Genomic DNA, 19400 nt, shown 5'->3' on the forward strand with positions numbered 1-19400 from the left:
ATCTGCCAGTGTGCTTGGGAGGGCAAGAGAGAAGGGGCCTTGGAGAATGTACCCTAAGATGTGAGCAAGGTAGCCCTCGTGTACACACAGCAGACGACTCATTGAGAGGTTTTAAGAGTGAAGACGCCAAGCAAACTCAGCCTTCAGAACTAAACGTACAGAAGACGGGATGAGACATGTTTATAAAGGGCACTCCCTTCTCCAATGCGGACCTACATGAGCTCTGTGACTAACACGTTGAAGGCTGTCACCGAGGGACATCATTGGCCACATTCCCTGCCAACGGTGCCCAGCGTCCTGAGATACCAGTTACCTTTCTGTATTCCCTCCCTGTGGCAGACTCTAGAGCTCTTCACCTGACAGCTCACAATGCATCTGTTAGCGAACCTCCAACAGCCCCAGGCCTTTCCCAAAGCATCTTAATGTCTCTAACCAACAGACAGCTGAGGGGCTGGGGAGGCGGCTCAGTGGGTAAGGGTACCTGCTGAGCAAGTATGAGGACCTGAGTTTGAATCCCCATCACCCACATAAAAAGCTGGCATGATTCTGCACATGCCTGTAACCGTGGTGCTGTGTGTATAGACGCAGAAGGGTTGGTGGAACTTTCTATCTGCCAGCCTAGACCCAGTGAGATCTTGTCTCAAGAGAATATAGCTGAGGCATAATGGAATAGACACCAATACCCTCCTCTGGTCTCTGCAGACCCTCGTGGACATGCACTTACACACATGTGGATCACATACGGACTCCACATCAGTTGCTGAGTCTCCCTGTGCCTTAGAACCTTGGTTGCTCCCTGATGTGTTCTTGCTCTCCCAATAGCAGAGCCTGGCTCAGCCTGCAGAGCCTGCTCTCACCACAACATTGCCTGTCTCCCTATATGTAAAGTTAGAAAATATTACTTTTATCATTTCTTGTTCACCAGGTCTTCTGTTCATTTGTTCTTAGCTTTTCATCTGTCTCCTTAACCACAGTGAAGCTCTGAGGATGGAGACCAGGTCTGTTCTACAACCTGGTTTACACCATAGGCACAGTCAGAGCTGGGAGAACATTTGAAAGGAGGAGACTTGCTGCCATGCCTGTAGGCATGCATATGGCTGCCAAATATTAGACCATAAAACAGGCAGGGCAAGCAGAGAAGAAGGCAGAAGAGGAAGACAGAATAATCTTTAAAAATGAACCAGAACAAAATCATTGGCATGTGACATTCTCTTTGTGTGTGTGTGTGTGTGTATGCACACATGTGTATGTGTGCCTATGGAGGTCAGAAGTCAGGCTTAGCTGCTGCTCTTCAGGCAGTGTCTACCTTGTTTCTTTTTAAAATTGTACTTCTGTATATTTATTTTGTGTGTACATAGGTGCCTGCCACGAAGGTCAGAGAGGAACTTGTAAGAGCTGGTTCTCCCTTTCTTTCCACCATGTGGGTACTGAGTATTGAACCCAAGAAATCAACCTTGGTAGAAAGCACCTTTTCTCACTAAACCATCTTGCTGGCCCCACTTTACTCTTTACTCATGGAGTAGCAGGCTGGGCTGGCTGGCCCACAAGCCTCAGAGGTCCTACGGCCTCCTCCTCCCAGCACTGGGATTCGAGTGGGCACCATCCTGTTGTTTTTTGATTTCTCTCCCACCCCACATTAGTTCTGGGGATCAAACTCAAGTACTCCCCCCTTCACAGCAAGCACTTTCCTGACAAAGCTGTCTCACCAGCCCCAGTTCCAGCCTGGGGCATCCTGAGGTGGGTTGAATGTGCATTTGATTTTGGCCCACGCCCTCTCACCTCTTTGAACTCTTTCACAGTCTTGAAGTAGAGCCTCTGCTTTTCCAGGAGCTCCAAGTACTGATCGTTCAACTGGTCCCTTCTCATCTTGTTCTCCTGCTTCTTCTTTTCCATCTGTTGGAAACAGTTTTGGAAACGGTGGTGGATGAAGAGGCATTCTGACATCGACCGCAGCAGGCGGCCATGAGTAACACTTGTACCTGTTTCTCCCAGCCCCTCCCTTCTGAACACATTTCCTCAGGTTGTCCTGTTTTCTTTCTGAATGATATCATCTGCAGGCTCTTTATCTATTCAGCAGCTCACTATTTATAGAACATCAGATGAACAGCATGTATTTTTGGGGGTATCTTGACTGGAAAATACTTTGTCTTTAGAGGGTATTTGTGAGTATCTGCAAGCGGTTTGGTGTGTCACAACTCCAAGGAAGGAGAGTTGCTGGTGTCACTGGCAAGGAGATGCTACTCACCACCCTAAAGGGTTCAGGATGGCCGTAAGGCAAAGGATTATCTAGATAGGATGTCAACTGTGTGTGTAGCCCTGATGTATACAATTGTGTTTATGATAAAATAGCTTACCACCTTTCATTTATTCCAACTGTGTCATAGTGTAAGCTATCTACAGCTACAGGGTGTTTCCAGGATTCTGATCTTAGTCACAGACATTAGATGTTGACTTAAAGAGATTTTCTACAGTAGCCACAAAATAGAGGAAGTTGCAAGTGGAGGCTGGAATATGACCTATGGAAGCTCGTTTTCTCCTTCTGTTAATGTGCCTGCACCCAGTGAGCCACCTAGTTGGTCTCACCCTGTTATAGAGACAGGGGCTCTCACTGGCCTGAACCTTGCCAAATACCTGAGACTTGCTGACCATCAAGCCCCAGGGATGCTCATGTCTTCTAGTCCCCAGCACTGGGAATACAAGCATGCACCAGCATTGTTATACTTGGCATTTTCTCAGGGCTCTAGGGACTAAGCTCATGTCCTTTGTATACATGGTAAAGAGTAATGGCACACCTACTACGGAGAGCCTAAAGTTAGCAGTGAACAACTAAAGTCTTTGTTCTCAAGGGGCACATCCTGGCAACTGGTACCAAACCAGACCAACCAAGTGTCTGACGAGCTAGTGAATGTACATTTGTGATCATCAGCATCAGTGTTGGGGAAAACGGAATGGAGTTGGAGATGGTGAAGGCATATGGACTGTGTGACAGAGAGCTGAGAGGAGGGGCAACTCAGCAGAACCAGGTGCTATATGCAGTTATTTTCTGAAGCTAAATGTAGACCATCAGCCAGCCAGGAGACGAAGGCAGAAAATATTCATGTACACAGCAGGCGCGGCCTGCGTGTATGGAGAAACTTGGCTGTTATACCCCTCACTATGATTTTCCAGACTGGGTCTCTACCTTGTCTAGAACTGGCTAAGTAGGTTAGGCTGGCTGGCCACTAAGCCTCAGGATCTTTCCCCCGCACCAGGACCCTAAGTACATGGCACCATACCCTTTGAAATGTCATGAGATAAATGACCAGGGAGAAGATGGCTGGACAAGAGAGGAGGGCTGCTGGGGAGGGACAGTTCTTTATCTGTAAAGCAGGGGAGGGGCAGCATCACTTATTTAATATGGGGAACTGCACAGTGTCTGGCACACAGGAGTACTCGGTGCCTGGAAGCTATGACCAATAGAAATGTGGAGGCCAACCCCACTAGAGTCTCATGGCTGGTGGGAGGCAATGCAGGATGCAGTCTGGATGGAGAGCCTATGCCCAGGACCTCCTCACCACCACACACCCTGCCCTGCTGGAAAGTAAGCCCACTGACCTTCATCCTGCTTTGTTTAATGCCTTCGACAATCTGTTCCATCTGCCTTAAAAACTGGTCCCGGGCAGCAGGGGAGGCCATGGCTCTGAAAGAAAAATCAGCAGAGGTAGGTCCAACACGTGGTACAGTTAGAAAGGGGGTGGGGGACAGCAAGGAGTCAGTCCTGTATCTAGAATGTGCCACAATAGTCAACTAGACCTTTGCAGGGCATAGAGGGCTGAAGGAGCCAGCAAGAATACCAACCAGTCGGGATTCCAAACCTCTGATCTGATAACTGAATGTGAATCTTGTTCCCCATTCTCCTTGTGTTCCTGTGGACTGTATAAGGAATAACTCTGACTATACGAAAACAGATCTGAGGAAAACTAGGCGGGTGAGAACAGGCTGTTCCTCTAATCTTCAGACAGGCATGTGTGCACTTTCAGCAGCAGTACACACACAGGCAACGTCAAAGCGCTGCCCTTCCGAGGATCTCTCAGCTTCGTCCTTATAACTTTCAACCAAACTGTATTTCCTCAACATAAAATGTGAATAATAATACAAATGCCATATGGCATGTACTGCTTAAGACTTAAGAAATTAATTCAGTTTTTTTTTTTAGAATCTGAGGACAGGGAGACATCTGGAACTTTGCTGGAGGCAGTAGAAGGGGTAGATTTCCTGGTGTGCCTCCTATACCTTCCGACCCACATCCAGTCCCGCAGAGGGCTGGGAACTAGAAGGCTCAGAGCTTGGCACTCACAGGTAGGGGGTTCTTCAGAGGGCTGACAGAGCAGAACTCTGCTGTGGTTATCAGGAATCCAGCCCCCAAGTCTGAGAAGACCAATAGGAGGACACAAAGGCAGGTGCCACCCCTGAACCTCCCTGTGTGCGTGCGTGCGTGCGTGCGTGCGTGCGTGCGTGCGTGCGTGCGTGTGTGTGTGTGTGTGTGTGTGTGTGTGTGTGTTATGTCTGCTGCAGCGTATCTGATCATACTGTGAACCCTGAGACTGTATGCTGGAAAAACCTGTTTCTAGTTGAGCTCAGCCCTAGCACACACTTTTAATCCAAGAGCTTTCTGTTTACTGTCATTAAGACTGAATAAAGTTAACCACAGGTGAAGAGGTAGAGCAAGCAACCAGCTGACTGGGAGTGAACATAGGAAAAAACCATACAGAGTCAGAGGAAGTCAGGAGGATGGACAGAGAGATGCACAGGAAGTAGAAAGGAGGGGCATTCAGTTGGAAGGGTTTTTAAGACAGTGTGGAGGAGAACAATTTTTTTTTCTTTCTTTCTGGGATACCAGTTGAGGAGGAAGGTCAGCAGGGTGCGTTCTCTGCCTCTCTGAGATAGCACATTTTCACCATAGTGTCTGGCTCCTGAGTCTTCATTTGGTAAAATCAAACCTCTGAAATTTTGTTTTATAAACACACTCTCTCTCTCTCTCTCTCTCTCTCTCTCTCTCTGTCTGTGTGTGTGTGTGTGTATGTGCGTGCATGTGCACGCACACAAGCCATGGGTCCTACAGACTGAATTCACGTTCAGGCTCAGTGGAGAATGGCTTAACCCTGCTGTGTTTAAAATAAAATAAAAAATATGTAGAGAGTCTGGAGCCCATGATTCAGGAAGAACTTGGCCTTAAAATGTTTCTAGTCGGCTGCCAAGGGCCAGCAGAGGTTTGTGCTAGCAAAAGGAAGCATGCTATTCTGGGAGCAAGCCTTGGGCTACCAGCAAGGTGGGTAGGCTAGCTCACCATGAACACACTCCAGAGCTAGTGTTACCTGGTTCCCTTGCTATATGACTTATACAGATGACCTTCCCATACAATTTATTTTATGGTAGAATCTCATGTAGCCTAGGCTGGCCTTGAACAAACTTTGTAGTCAAACTGTCCTTAAACAATTCTTGATTCTCTTATCTTCCCTTCTAAGTGCTGGAATTACAAGTATACACCAACAAGTCAGTTTATGCACTGCTGAGGAATTGAGCCCAGGGCTTTATGAGTATACCTGAGCACTCTACCACTGAGGTAACTCCCCAGTTTGGAGGATATATGTTAATTCACAAAACATACCTTAAAGAATTCTTCCTTGCCATCCACAAGGTAGAAGGGATTTTTTTCTCTTTAATCTTTTTTTTACAGTCCAGTCTTTATGCTCCTCCTGTCTGCCCTCTGACTGTTCCTCATCCCATACCTCCTCTCCAAACTCCAAGAGGATGTCCCCCCTTCCTCTACCCCCCCCCCGCCCCCAGACTTCCCGACTCCCTGGGGCCTCAAGTCTCTCAAAGGCTATCTCAATGGCCTGAAGTCATCAAGTAGAATAGGGTGCCTGGACACTAAACTCTAGGGATCCACCTGTGTCCAACTTCCAGCTCTGGGGTTACAATCATGACTCTATGCTCAATCACGACTCTATGCTCAATTTTCCCTGAGGGTTCTGGGATGGAACCCGGGTCCTTGTGCAAGGCAGGTTCTTTACCCACAGCACTGTAATTTGCAGAACCTTCCATTAAGGCATCTGCCCTTAGTGGATAGGGAAAGTGAGAGAATCATGTCCCAGTACCAGACCATGTGTGTACAACACATTGTCAGTCACTCCTCATCCAGACCAGGAGGGCAGGCGGGGAGGAGGGCAGCCAGTACTTACTGTGAGAAGTTCTCGTGAATGGAGTTCAGTAGGCTAATCTGGGGGAGTGAAAGAGAACCGTGTAAGTAGAAGACTAAAAGGACCCCACACTACCCCAGCCCTTGCTGGAGAGCTTGCCTAGGGCCGAGACAAGGCCACTGATGAGGAGCCACATCTAGTCAAGCAGGTCAAAGTGACATTTGACAGAACAAAGGAAAGAACAGTATGTTCTTACTTGCATAGTTTTCCTCAGAGAATCTGTCTACTTAAAGAAAACCATTTTCCCTAGAATGTGTGACCATGAGAATGTGAAAAGATAGCTTTTTAAAGGGGATTCTAGTGGCAGGGCTCTTTGGACAAACTGCCAGCAGGGATCGTTTGGACTTCCCAAACATTACTCTATTTTAAGGTGATCAGCTCAGGGTGGGTCAGTAGAGTAGGGACAGAGAAGACGGTGTCTATTCTCCACTTTTTCACTCCCACCACAGAGTCATCAAGGCCACCAACATGGCCAGCTGCTGAATGGCCCTGAGAACTTCTGATAAAACTTGACCTACACGGTCTTGTTCATGGAAACCATCCCTGTCCTCACAATGAGAGCCTCCATCTGACCTTGTGAGACATGCTGGGAAGGGCTCTGTCTGGGGTCCCCTGGCTGTGCACTGTTTAACCCGTTGGCTCATCTGTAAGCAATTACTGCACCTGGACTTTAGATTCACAATACTCATGGGAATGGCATTCTTACCCTTAGCACCTCAAAAAGAGCTGGTGGACTAATCGTCTCATGGGTTTGAATGCACGCTTGCATGTGGAGGCCCAAAGACAAGCTCAGCTGCCATTCCTCACGAGGCTGTCCACCCTGCTCATTAAGACAGGGTCTCTCACTGGCCCAGAGCTCATCGAGGAGGCTAGGCTGGGGTTGGGGCAGTGATCCCCAGTGGTCTGGCTCTGTCTAGCCAGTCCTGGCATTACAAGCATAGTACCATAGTACCAGGTTTTGGTGTTGTTTTGTTTAATGTGGGTTCTGGCGACTGAACTCAGGCCCTCATGTTTGGAAGGCAAGCACTTTACCTAATGAGCCATCTTCCCAACCCCCATGCTGGTGTTTCTCACATGATACTACAGAACAGCTAAACACCAGCTTCTGTTCACTGCAGAGCTCCCACTGCTTTGCAGTGACAAACCCCAGTGCTTGGCACAGGAAGGCAGTCACTCTCTATTTACACTAGATGACTCCATCTCAGGCTCTAGGTCCATCAAAATCTTCTGGAGCTACCATGCTGTCAGTGGCTCATCTAAGTTATTTTCTTTGCATAAAGGCTCTCACTAGGGCCACTGTGAAGTCTTAAGTACAAGGTGCTTGCTGCTAAGCCTGAAGACCTGAGTTCTGTTCCTGGAGCTCACAGGGTGTAAGGACAGAACTGACTGCTACTAGCTGTCCTCTGACCTCCACATATGTACAATGCCTCCCCTCCACAATAAAACTTAAAATGGAATAAGAAAAGAAAGAAAGAAAGAAGCAAACAAAGGCTCTTACCTCCTTTTCCAGATAAACTTTTTTGTCATCCAGGGTATTGTACAAAGTGAAGAACTGCTTGGTTTCCTTGTGTACTGCGGAAACTGCCAATGCAAAGAGATGAGCATCCTCGTGCAAGAGCATCAGTGAACCACAGCATCGCAACCCCGTGCAGCGTGTGCCCAGGGCCTTATGCACACTCAGTCATCACGGAAGCCTGTGTCTCTGTGTATACATGTTTGTATGTGTACACGTGTGCATTCGGAGGTGGGCACTGGGAATCTTTCTTAATCCCTCTTCACCTTTTTTTTTTTTTTTTTTGAGATAAGCTCTTTTATTGAATCCAGAGCTCACTTACTAAGCTAGTCTGGGTGTTCCGTGAGCCTCAGAGATGTAACTGTCTCCTATGTGTTTACCACCACACATGGCTTATTAAAAAATATGTATGGATTCTTTGTCTGTGTGAATGTATGTATACGACATGTGTGCCTGGTACCCATGGATGGTGGTGGATCTCCATGTATGGATTCTTTGTCTGTGTGAATGTATGTATAGACATGTGTGCCTGGTACCCATGGATGGTGGTGGATCTCCTAGAACTGGAGATATGCACATATGTGAGCTGTCATGTGGGTGTTAGGAATTTAACTTGGGTCTGCTGCAAAAATATGTACACTAAACAACTGAGCCATAGTTCCCAGCCTTTAAAAACAAACAAACAAAACAACAATATGTTTCTTAAAATCAAGATCAAACTCAGGTCCTCAGGCTTGTCAGGCAGAACTTTAATTAGTGGAGCCATCTCCCTTAACCCTGGGGTGGCTTTGTGTTGGGGTTGGTCTGGTGCTACTATATATTCAAATGCTGATTTCCTTACTCCAAGAACTGCTGGCCCCAAGATGAGAGAATCCTCACTAGACCAGCTTTTGTTGTGCAAATCTTTCTCCCCAAGTTAATTGGTCAATAAAAGGCTAAAGCTTGTGACTGAGGAGTAGAGAGAGGAAAGAGGGATTTCCTGGGAGGGAGAAAGGAACTCTGGGAAGAAGAAAGTCACATGTGCCTACAGGCCTGAAAGGTATAGCTAGCCATGTGACTGGATGGGGTTAGGTGGTCAGATTAGCTTAAATGAGCTAACTGAGAGTCTGCCTAGCTAAGACCTAAGCTTTGAAATATTAAAAGGTCTCTGTGTGGTTATTTGAGGAACTAGCTGATTAAGGAATAACTACCACTGTATTAATTTCCAGCATTAGCTAATATATACAGAATATTAATTTTTTTTTTACAGCTTTGAGCCTGACATGATGCCATAACTGAGTAGGTATAACATGATGCTTTAATGCAACTCCAGTGAGACTCTGTGGAGCATGCTGGGGTGGGGATGCTTCATAAGAAGAGGAAAGAAGAGGGAGGCTCAGGTGACTGCACGTGGCTAACCACCACGAGAGCTGGCCAAAGCTGACTCTCAAGGTCAGAAGTCCGTCTACAGAGCAAACAGCTACAGTATCATAAGTCTCCCAGGGCTGTTCAGCAAGGGACATAAGGTCCCTTTTCAATGTGGCATTTGTGAACTGTGCTCTGATCTATACTGCATTGTGCTAAAGGGCATGAAGCCCCTTCCCTCCCTTCCCTCCTGAAGCCCACGAGTCTGTGTGTTTGATCAATGCACCTACTCTGCCGGTAGAGTTCAATAAATCGCTTCTGATACTGGATCAGCTCTGCCCGACTGGGCACTTCATCAATCTTGCGATGCAAAATCGCTATTTCCCGATTTCTTCGTGCCTAAATGCAAAGGGACAGGGAGAGAACACTTGGTCAAAGGCTGCATTTGTCTGCTCGTCACAGCTGAGCCAGCTGCAAAGACACACATTCCTCTACTGGCCTGAGGTCCTTACATGGGATTGTGATTGACTGAGGACAAGCAGTGAAAGGAGTTCCAGATGACAGGTGCCATCCCACTGCCTCTCCAAAATGTGCTCTGAATTCTTCCACTTAGAAGCCCACAACTGCTTCTGAAAGCCTTTTCACAGGGAGACCAGACTGCTAAGTCAGGTGTATAAGAGACAGCGGTGTTGCAAGAGGACCACACCACTTAGCTTCTGCATGGCTACGTCTAGATCTCAGGACCTGGGTTGAGTATTGCTGTTCTCTTGAGCCTCCATTCCTCCTGTCTGTGGCCATACAGTCCTGGGTCCTGCTTCTCTCTCAGCAGTAGGAACTGATTGCCAATTTCTAAAGGAAACACAACCTCTAAGCAGGAAACCTACTCTTGTAACCAAATGCTAAGTCTAGTCTACATAGCTCTGGACACAGGATACAGTGAAAGCTCCTTATGAGTGCAGGGCTGACCTCGAGTTTCTTCATGGGAATCTTATGGTACAACCATTGGACGTTTGAGGTTTGTAAAGTTACATGTGCTTGTCTGCTTGCTAATTTCCTGGGCAAATGCCGTGATGGGTGGTAGAATTCGGAGGACAATATGTGGACGTTCTCCCCACCCACCATGTGGGTCCTGGGAAACAAGCTCAGGCTGTAAAGGATGGAATCCGCCTGTAGGTGGAGACATGCCCTTGTCTCCTCCCTTAAGGACAGGTCAGGGACCAGGCCAGGGGACTGCCTCTAGGGTTCTGCCTGCCTGCCTTCCTCAGTCCAGACTCAGAAGAGTGTTAACTACTCCTTTTTCTTGTCTTTGCCCTTTGCTTTCTAATGCTGGCAAGAGCCTGACTACACTTTTAAACTCGCAAACTCAAGCCCTTGGCCGATAGCTCTTTTTTTCTGAGGCTCCCCTCCCTACTGCGTGGCTGACCTCCACGTCTACCTTCACGCTCCTTCCGGGCAACTCTGATTCACAGCCTGCCTGCCTGGAGGTTTTCCTTTTAAACTCTAATTAATAAATTATCCTTGAGCTTCTGTTTGAGTCTGTTCATAATTTCTTTTATTAATGAAGCCAAGTACCCCATGTGGAAACCTCCATTTCCCTAGCATCAGATGATGGCTCTGCTGGACTCCCCAAGATTTCTAGTGACCCTCCTCTCCTGCCTTCTAATTCTTTAATGGGCAGAGGAAGTAAACCTGGTCCTGAGGACCTACACAGCACACACTTGTCAGCAGGCATCTTTATCCTGGGGGCTATCTCAAACCAGCACTCATGCTATACCTTGTGATTGTGCCTTTGTTTCTAGAATGTTCTGCATGTGTGAGGGTGCTTATGGATATACTGGCTGTCCATCAGTATTTAAATTCACTCAAGTCTTTGCTGAGCTGTACCACCATGCAGCTACCAGTCTAGTATCCTGACAGCCAGGCATGCTTAGTGCATCTGCCCTTTAAGCCTCAGCACCCTGGCCTCTGTCCTTTGATAAAGGCTGTTTATCCCAGCTCTCTCCCAGTTGGAACATTCCTGCCAGGAAGAAGTAAGGACAAGCTGTGGGCTTGGGCTCAGAAAACTCAGGAAGTAAACAAACTCCACATTCTAGGAAAGCTTAAATTTATAAGACTCACTAGGTCCCTCCCGAAGGAAGCAGCAAACAACTGCTGGCGGAGGATACTGACCAGCCATGATGCTTAGGAACCATGTCAAGGAGACTGCCACCGGTCTAGCAGCCTGCAAATGGTGTAGGAGCTCCAGGGGTGCAATTTCATGAGCTGTCACATGTGTTATGGATGGAGGGCTTGTTGGTGTCACCCTGCTCTGTGTAAGTCAGCCCTCACCAATGGTCTGGTCGGAAGTAACTCCAGTAAGAACTCACTGCTTCACCAAGGACTCTGATCCACTGTGGGTTCCCTAACCGCAGTCATTGGGAGTATGTCTTCTGTTTTGCCAGAAAACGTCTTGTCAGGGGCAGCCCTGTTTATACACTGAAGGCCTAAAATCAGCCATAGGCCTAAAATCAACAATAGGCCTGACATACATGCCTGCTAACACAAAGTCTTGGGTCTCTGTGGAAAAAGACTGAAACAGATGCCTAGAAGCTATTGTAAACAAGCAGCTTTGGTAGAAAATTGCCAGGCTGAATACACAGACTTTGTAGATAGGTAGCCTTGGTAGAGAGTACCAACTTAGATAAGGACAAGTGAATCATAGACAGAGTCATAGTGATCTGTCCCCTGAACCTTCACTCAGCTGACACTCTGTTCTGGAAGATATCTGTACTACCCCTGAACACCTACGCTCCTGCATCATCCCCTTCCCCACATCCTGCCTTTTTGTGTATATAACCTGTGTGTGAAAAAGTAAAAATTGCCATCTGATCAGACTATAGACAGATTGACATTTCTTGCGTTCACCTGTTTTCCCCATCTTCTCTTTCAGGTGACCTCCTTGGACCCCTGTTTAATGCCCTGCTAGTCAAGACAAAGTCTGACTTCAGAAGCTTTCTGAGACATGAGGCATGGGTGAAGAGTGAGTCTGAGGCATGAGGCATGGGTGAAGAGTGAGTCTGAGGCATGAGGCATGGGTGAAGAGTGAGTCTGAGTCTGAGGCATGAGGCATGGGTGAAGAGTGAGTCTGAGTCTGAGGCATGAGGCATGGGTGAAGAGTGAGTCTGAGGCATGAGGCATGGGTGAAGAGTGAGTCTGAGTCTGAGGCATGAGGCATGGGTGAAGAGGGAGTCTGAGGCATGAGGCACGGGTGAAGAGGGAGTCTGAGCGTCTAGCTCCTTCAGTCCTCAACCACTTGCCATATTGAAAATAGATTCTTTTCTTAAATAATCTATCTTGATTATTCCCTCTCCCTCTACTCATTCCCTACTTCCTCTCCCCTCTGGATCCATTCCCTTTCTCTCCCTCAGTAGAAAAGAATAGGCTTCTAAGAGATAACAACCAAACATGATAAAAATAAATACAATAAAGCAAAAACTATCATATCCATGTTTGACGGCAACCTAAGCTGTCTGCTCAGCCTCTGTGAATAGCTCTCAGCTCCTCTCCCATCCCCCTCTCTCTTGTTCTTGCTTGATCACTCACTAGGGTTGAGTCTAGGTCTTGCCCACATGCCCACAGCCTTAGTTACCTTCCTCACTGCAGATTGTTCTCCAGCCCAAACTCTTTTGAGTTGGAGCTGACAACAATCATTCTTCACACAATGCTACCTGAAGGGTTACTGGACCCCTCAAGTTTTTCATGTGTGCAATGTATGGTGTTCATATGTGTGTGGGAGCTAGTGTACACACACACATGTACACATAAAGATGGTGGCAGGAATCACCCATCTGTCATTCTTCCACCTTATCCACTGAGGCAGTGTCTGCCTCTCAAGTCACACCCAGAACTCAGACAAGACTAGTTGTCTTGCTAGCCAGCTTGCTCTGGGGACCTTCTTGTCTTCCTCTGAGGGTGGAATTCCAGGAGGGCTACCATGTGCACCTGGAATTTACATGGCTTCAAGAGATGTGATCTCTGGTCCTCACACTTGCAAGGCAAACACTTTTTAAGCTGCTGAGCTGTCTTCCAGCAAACCCAGTCCAGACCAGCAGAGCTTTTACTGACACTTTCTTCATAATGCCATTCACATTCCTGCTCCTTTATGCCCATTTCCCGGTGACCTCCACGTCAACCTTGATCCCCCTCTTCCTCTCATCCAGCTGTCACTAAATCTCATTAGACACAACCCTCACCTTCCCCTCCACTCACAGATCCCATTGCCTCTCCCCAGACCAGGCCCTCAGCAAGTCACTGGCTTCCTTGTATCTTCTAGCTTGGTCTCAGCCTTTCCCCAATAGTTGCATTTCCCACATAAACAGCCTTGCACTTTGGCATTTATGGGCAGATCTTGGTCCTCAAATACCCAGTTCCCACAGGGCAGGTCTTCTCAGTTCCTGCTACTGGGATCTGATGCATTGTTAAATATGTAAGAAGTAGCCACTGAGGGTCTTCAAAGAGCAGTAGGGCCCAGATTGTATTAATTCTATGTACCTTTAAATATTTGCACTTGGTTTTGCTTAAGGCTGAGAAGCCATCTTTAAATATTTGAAGGGTAGTCATGCATGGTGGTGCATATCTATAATCCCAGCACTTGGGAGCTAGAGGCAGGATTATCAGAAGTTCAAGGCCAGGCCAGGCTACATACAAAGTTTGAGAGCACACTGAGCTATAACACTCAAAACATTAAACATCAGAATAGTGCTCTTATATCAAGGACATATTTGACTCATCTGGATTTAACCAAAAATCTCATAAAATAATTAAGAGCCAGAAAGATGCAAATAACCTCTAATAGGCCCCTGGAGCCTCCTGGCCATCCCTACCAAAGCTTGGCTTCCTGGGAACCCAGACAAAGGAAAAGAAAGTGGCCCAAACCAATATGTAACACAAGGCCAAGAGTCATTTGTGGATTTGAATCTCCATGAGGCAGGCAGTGGCAATACAACAGACTCAGACATACAGTACTGGCTGTGCTAAGGCTTGGCACTGGCTTTATAATCTCCCCACTCCATTTGTGAAGCTATGCTCTCAAATCTCTAGCTAGTAAGTAGACCTGAACTTGAATCCTGCTTCTGGGACCTACCTGAGGCTTGCCTTTGGAGAAACAGTTAACCTACTGAAAGTTATTTTTATCATTTTATGTGTATGAGTATTTTACCTGCATGTGTATGTATGCCTGTGGGTGCCTAGTGCCCTTGGAAGGCAGAAGAGGGTGCTGGATCCCCCAGAACTGGGACTGAAAGATGGTTGTGAGCAGTCATGTGGGTGCTGAGAATTAAACCTGGGTCACGTGGAGGAGCAGCCAGTGCTCTTAACTGCTGAGCCATCTCACTAGTCTCCTCCAAATTTTATTTACCTTTTGAATGGTCTGTACTTGTGTTTGTGTGAGGGCATGTGCACATGAGTCTGGGTACCTGTGAAGTTCAGAAGACAGTGTCAGATGCCCTGCAGCTGGAGAGGTACATGTCGGGGGCAACTGATGTGAGTTCTGGGACCAGAACTTGGAACATGTTGAACTACTATAACTGTGACACTAATCATACCAACTCTATACGCAGGGTGAAGTTCTACTCCAAATAACAATGCTGAGAGTAACAGACACTTGTGCTGCTGTCAGCAGTTCCTCACACCATACTATGACTGGTACAGTGGGAGGAGTGAGCAGGTCCTGGTCACGCTAGCTCTTACACACCTTATACACACCTCCATCCAGTCACAGGACATTCATATCAGCCAGTTAAGCACCCCTGGTCCTTGTGGACACTCACCTGTAGTAACCGGATCTTGTACAGCTTCTCTTTTTCCATGTTGTACCGTCTGTCCAGGTCCTCCTAAAAGTGAGAACAGGTCACAGTTATCTAGAATGGAACTTCCATTCCCTGATGGAGTCTCTGAAAGTTGAGTACATCTAACCATATTCTCTCAGCTTGAGTTCCTTCTCTCAAATGACCAACTTTAGAACGTCACACCTGAGAGATACTTCCACATCATATCCTAACACCTCTTCCTTTATTAGGATCCTGGCTGAATCCAATCTTCTTTTCAGAAGAAAATAATTATCTATTATTCCTCTGGGGGAGCATACATGTGCCACAGTAGAATTGTGGAAGGGAGAGGACCACTTTGTGAAATTGGTTCTCTCCTTCCACCTTATATGGGTTCTGGGGATTGAACTCATGTCTCCTGGCTTTCAGGACAAGTACTCAACCTGTTGAACCACCTCACCCCTAAATGCAATGTTCTTAAGTATCTCCTCTGGGCTCCTGCAGCCCCTATATCTCAGAACACCCTCCAACAAAAGGGAAAGAACTCTTTTGTAAGAGTCTGTTTTCCATCTCTGTGTTTTCTGCTAACACTGGTTTTCCGTTTATGTTTCTAACTGGACATGGGGTATCCAAAATTATAACTAGTAACCCTTCGTGTCCAGTAACATAAGGAAGAGAAAATCAGCCTCTTGGCTTCAGTAGCCATGCAGTATATGTGGGAAGATGCCTATGCAAACATTTTCACCATTACAGAAAGTGCTTTGGGGACAGAGCTAAGCATAGGCGTGGCTCTACAGCAGACCAAGGCACAAGAAAAATGGCTGGAAAGTCTGTTGTATCAGAGAAAATTATAGAAGGGACATACGTATACAAGAACACACAGAGCACATGCATACAGGTTCCTGCACAAAGCTCAGCTACAGGTGACATCTAACAGATATCATGGGAGTCCCTTGTCAAGTCTCCTAACAGGTTATGAAGAGCACGTAAGAAGGCCCTGCCTAGTGGCCCTGCACAACTGACCCTCTTCCTTTCTCTTTACACATGATAAGTACTGTTCTAACTCATAACCAGGGTCTGCAAACTAGAGCATGCCATGGAAAGCCTACAGCCTTTGAGCCATGTCTGACTCTCTGCCTATTTCTGTAAATGAGTTGTGATGGAATATATTTGTGTCCATTCATTTCTAATACATATGGCACATTGTGATCACTTATAATGTCTGTGCTTGAGAACATCCAGTCAAGAAAATCCCTCATAATACTTTAAGTAAGTTTATAACTGTGTTGAGCTGCAGGTTGGATACACCTGATACATAGTCAGTATGGCCAACTAGAGCAGTGCCCTGCCATAATACAGCAAAGAAGGCAGTTTTCCCCTCTGTATCACTCTCTAGCCCCTTGAGGCTCATGTGGCTAACACAGGTATCTTCTAGTTGAGGAGTGAGGAACAAGCAAAAGAGGAGCAGTACTATACAGAGGCAGTGGCAGCACACACTATACTGAGGAGGCAGCAGCACAGACTATACAGAGGAGGCAGCAGCACAGACTATACAGAGGAGGCAGCAGCACAGACTATACAGAGGAGGCAGCAGCACAGACTACACAGGAGCCTGAGAAAGCTGAGCAAGAACAGAAAGGAGGCTGACACATTCTCTTGGGACAATGCCAGTCTCAAGGATGAGGAGATACTTACATTGTGAGTCATGGTAGAGGTCAGGGTACCCTGCGGCTCTCCACTGGAGATGGTCTGAAAGGAAGGAAATGAGGTCAGCACGTTTTCTCAGTAAGGGGAGCAGAGATATGCAATAGGCGCTCTTAATCATGAAACCATCTTTCCTCAAGCTTAGCTTTTTACACAGATGCAGGGAATTTGAATCAGGTGCTCATGCTTGTGCAGCAAATACTCACACCCAGTGAGCCATCTCTCCCACCCTGAGGAATATATATTTATAGGCCCAGCTCCAGTAAAGTGGCAGTATGTCTTGGAAAATGATTAATGGTGCTGAGAGCTGTCTACTCCAGTTAAGGCTTGCCTTAGCTGTTGCCATTTTTAAACAGAGTAGCCGGGATAAGGAGCATGAGACCCTCCCTCTCCCCAAGATATATAAGAGGTCAACCTCTGACTAAAGTGGGGCTCTCCATGGCACAGCTGCCTGTGAGCCACCAAAGCCCCTGTAACAAACCCCAATAAATGCATTGTATTTGTTCACCAGACATAGAACCCGTCCTTTGGCCCGGCAGTGCCCTCTCTATCTGGAGTGAATGGAGGTTTCTTCATGTCCCCCCAGGAAGAGTCATGCCACCAAACCGCTGCAATCCTTCCACACGACGATGGCACTGAGGACTAAATGAAGCCTTTACCTTTTCGCCTGGTGCTCTCTCAGCTTTCAGGGTCTCAATGTCCTGTTGGAGTCGAGCCATCTCTTCCTGCAAAAGCAAAACCTTTACAAAGCTCAGGGAAACCACTCACTGGAGGGTAACTGTTAAGCCACAACTAGCTTGTTTTTAGATTTGTTTGTGTGCATGTGCGTATATTCATTCTCATATTGCACACCTTAGCATATGTGTAGAGGTCAGAGGAAAACCTATGGATTCAGGTTTTTTCTTTCTACCGTGTGCATCCCAGAGACTGAACTCAGGTTGTTAGCCTTAGTGGCAAGCACTATTACCTGCTCAGCCATCTTGTCTGGCCAATTTAACTATTCAGCGCAGACAGACATTTCCCTCATTAGTTTGTGCTAAGACAAAAGCCAACAGGGAACCAGGCGTTCTGCTCTCACTGGCAAGCTCCTCCCTTTCTGGGAAAGAACTCTCCCAGCTTGCAAAGGCAGAAATCACTTTACTCAGAGTCACCTCCAGAGCCTGAGTCAACCTTTAACATTGCACTGGCTAGTGTGTCCCAGCATCACAGGGGAGGGAAACAAGAGTGTCAGCAGAGCCCTCCTGCCTGTCACCAACACCACACAGCACTTACCCGGCAGTGCGCTTTAAACTCCTGCTCCTGGCTTTTCAGACTTTCATTCATGGCTACGAGTGCTCTCAGGTTCTGCAGAATGCTGAGGAGAGACCAGACAATGGCAGAGGGCAGGCCATTAAGATGTGACTTTATGAATCACTGCTGAAGCCACAGTGAGAATACAAAGAGCTCCTTCTTAATTTCTTTTGTTTTCTGCATGGCTGTAATGGGAATGCCACGAATGGTCACAATTTCCAATTCTGGCTATGCACTTGGACAAAAAAAAAAAAAAAAAAAAAAAAAAGGATTTTAGAATGATAATGTCAACTCTGGAAATATCTAGGAACTTTGGTGGTACTCATTTATCATTTATTCAATTGTATTCAGAGTAAGCATAGTACCCAAAACCTCAAACCTGTGTGTGTGTGTGTGTGTATCCTCACGTGAGTGCATGTATGTAGGCTAGAGGATAATCTTAACTGTTGTTCTTCAGGTGCAAGCTGCTTATTTTCTTTGAATTAAAACCTGTTTTTACATCTATCTATTTATTTATTTATTTTGTGTGAGTGAGTGTGCTCATATAGTGTGTGTGGGAGGAAGTCTGAGGACAACTGTGGGAGTCAGGTTCTCCCCTTTTACCATGTGGGTTTGAGGAAGTGAACTCAGCTCATCAGACTCGATACTCAGTAAGCACCAGGGAGTCATCTCAGCAGCTTGTTCCTCCTGTGTCCTCAGTGGCCTGAGATGTGCCAAGAAATTTAGCCTGGCTGGCCACCAAGTGCCAAGAGCTGTCTTTGCCTCTCTGGCTCTAGGATCACAAGGGTATACCACCATGCCCAGCCTTTGCAGGGTGGATCTGGGACATCAAACCTAGGTTCTCATGCTTAAAATGCAAGCACCTTTTACTAAGCCTCTAGCCCTGTCTCATTGTTTTTAAAATCAGAACACCAGAACAGCTCTGCTAGGATCACAGGGAGGGCTGAAAGAAAGGTGGGTAGCTCAGTGCAGCCCAAATAGCTCAGTGAGCATTGGAGTGACTGCTGGTCCCGCTGGTCCCGTGATGTTATCTGAATGGAACTGGAGCTCCAGCCAATGACCTCTGGCTATTCTGTCCTTTGATCAGAAAAATCAAGCATCAGATACTGCAGCCAGTTTCCTCAAAAAGACAGTGGCACATGCGGAAACCCTTACCTTGGGTCGGCTTTGGCTTCTACTTTCTCCAGGGCTGCCTGCTCTTTGTCTAGTTTCTCACCGTGATTCTTTAGCTGCAAGAGAGAGCAGGGTCATCATTGGCTACGGGGACTTAAAAGCCAGCAGGAGGGTGTGCTCCATGAACTACCCAGCTTCCACCTTTGAATAGATGACAGCCCACTGGATTTGGTTGTGCACTGAGAAACAGATGGGTCAGACAGACGGGATAGAGGGGGAGAGGCGCCAGGGAGGTCAGAATCAAAGCTTGCTAAATGCTGCTCTGGTATTGGAAACACTGGTGATGACCCCACAGTGCTGCAGACAGAGGAGGGAAAACAAATGGCCTTGGAG

General features: G+C 46.9%; 1 protein-coding gene across 1 annotated transcript in view; it reads right to left on the reverse strand.

The window, feature by feature from the left end:
• Ccdc93 (coiled-coil domain containing 93) overlaps positions 1 to 19400 on the reverse strand; it is a 74126-nt gene that overhangs the window by 6402 nt on the left and 48324 nt on the right. The window contains exons 14-23 of the mRNA XM_028771481.1: positions 19050 to 19123; positions 17877 to 17958; positions 17264 to 17329; positions 16596 to 16649; positions 14904 to 14966; positions 9387 to 9495; positions 7738 to 7820; positions 6222 to 6259; positions 3595 to 3679; positions 1780 to 1893 (exon numbers count right to left, since the gene is read on the reverse strand). Coding sequence (XP_028627314.1) covers positions 1780 to 1893; positions 3595 to 3679; positions 6222 to 6259; positions 7738 to 7820; positions 9387 to 9495; positions 14904 to 14966; positions 16596 to 16649; positions 17264 to 17329; positions 17877 to 17958; positions 19050 to 19123 — 768 coding nt within the window. The remainder of the gene's footprint in view (positions 1 to 1779; positions 1894 to 3594; positions 3680 to 6221; positions 6260 to 7737; positions 7821 to 9386; positions 9496 to 14903; positions 14967 to 16595; positions 16650 to 17263; positions 17330 to 17876; positions 17959 to 19049; positions 19124 to 19400) is intronic.

The sequence above is a fragment of the Grammomys surdaster genome, unplaced genomic scaffold (genome assembly GCF_004785775.1).
Source record: "Grammomys surdaster isolate TR1022 unplaced genomic scaffold, NIH_TR_1.0 208, whole genome shotgun sequence".
NCBI lineage: Eukaryota > Metazoa > Chordata > Mammalia > Rodentia > Muridae > Grammomys > Grammomys surdaster.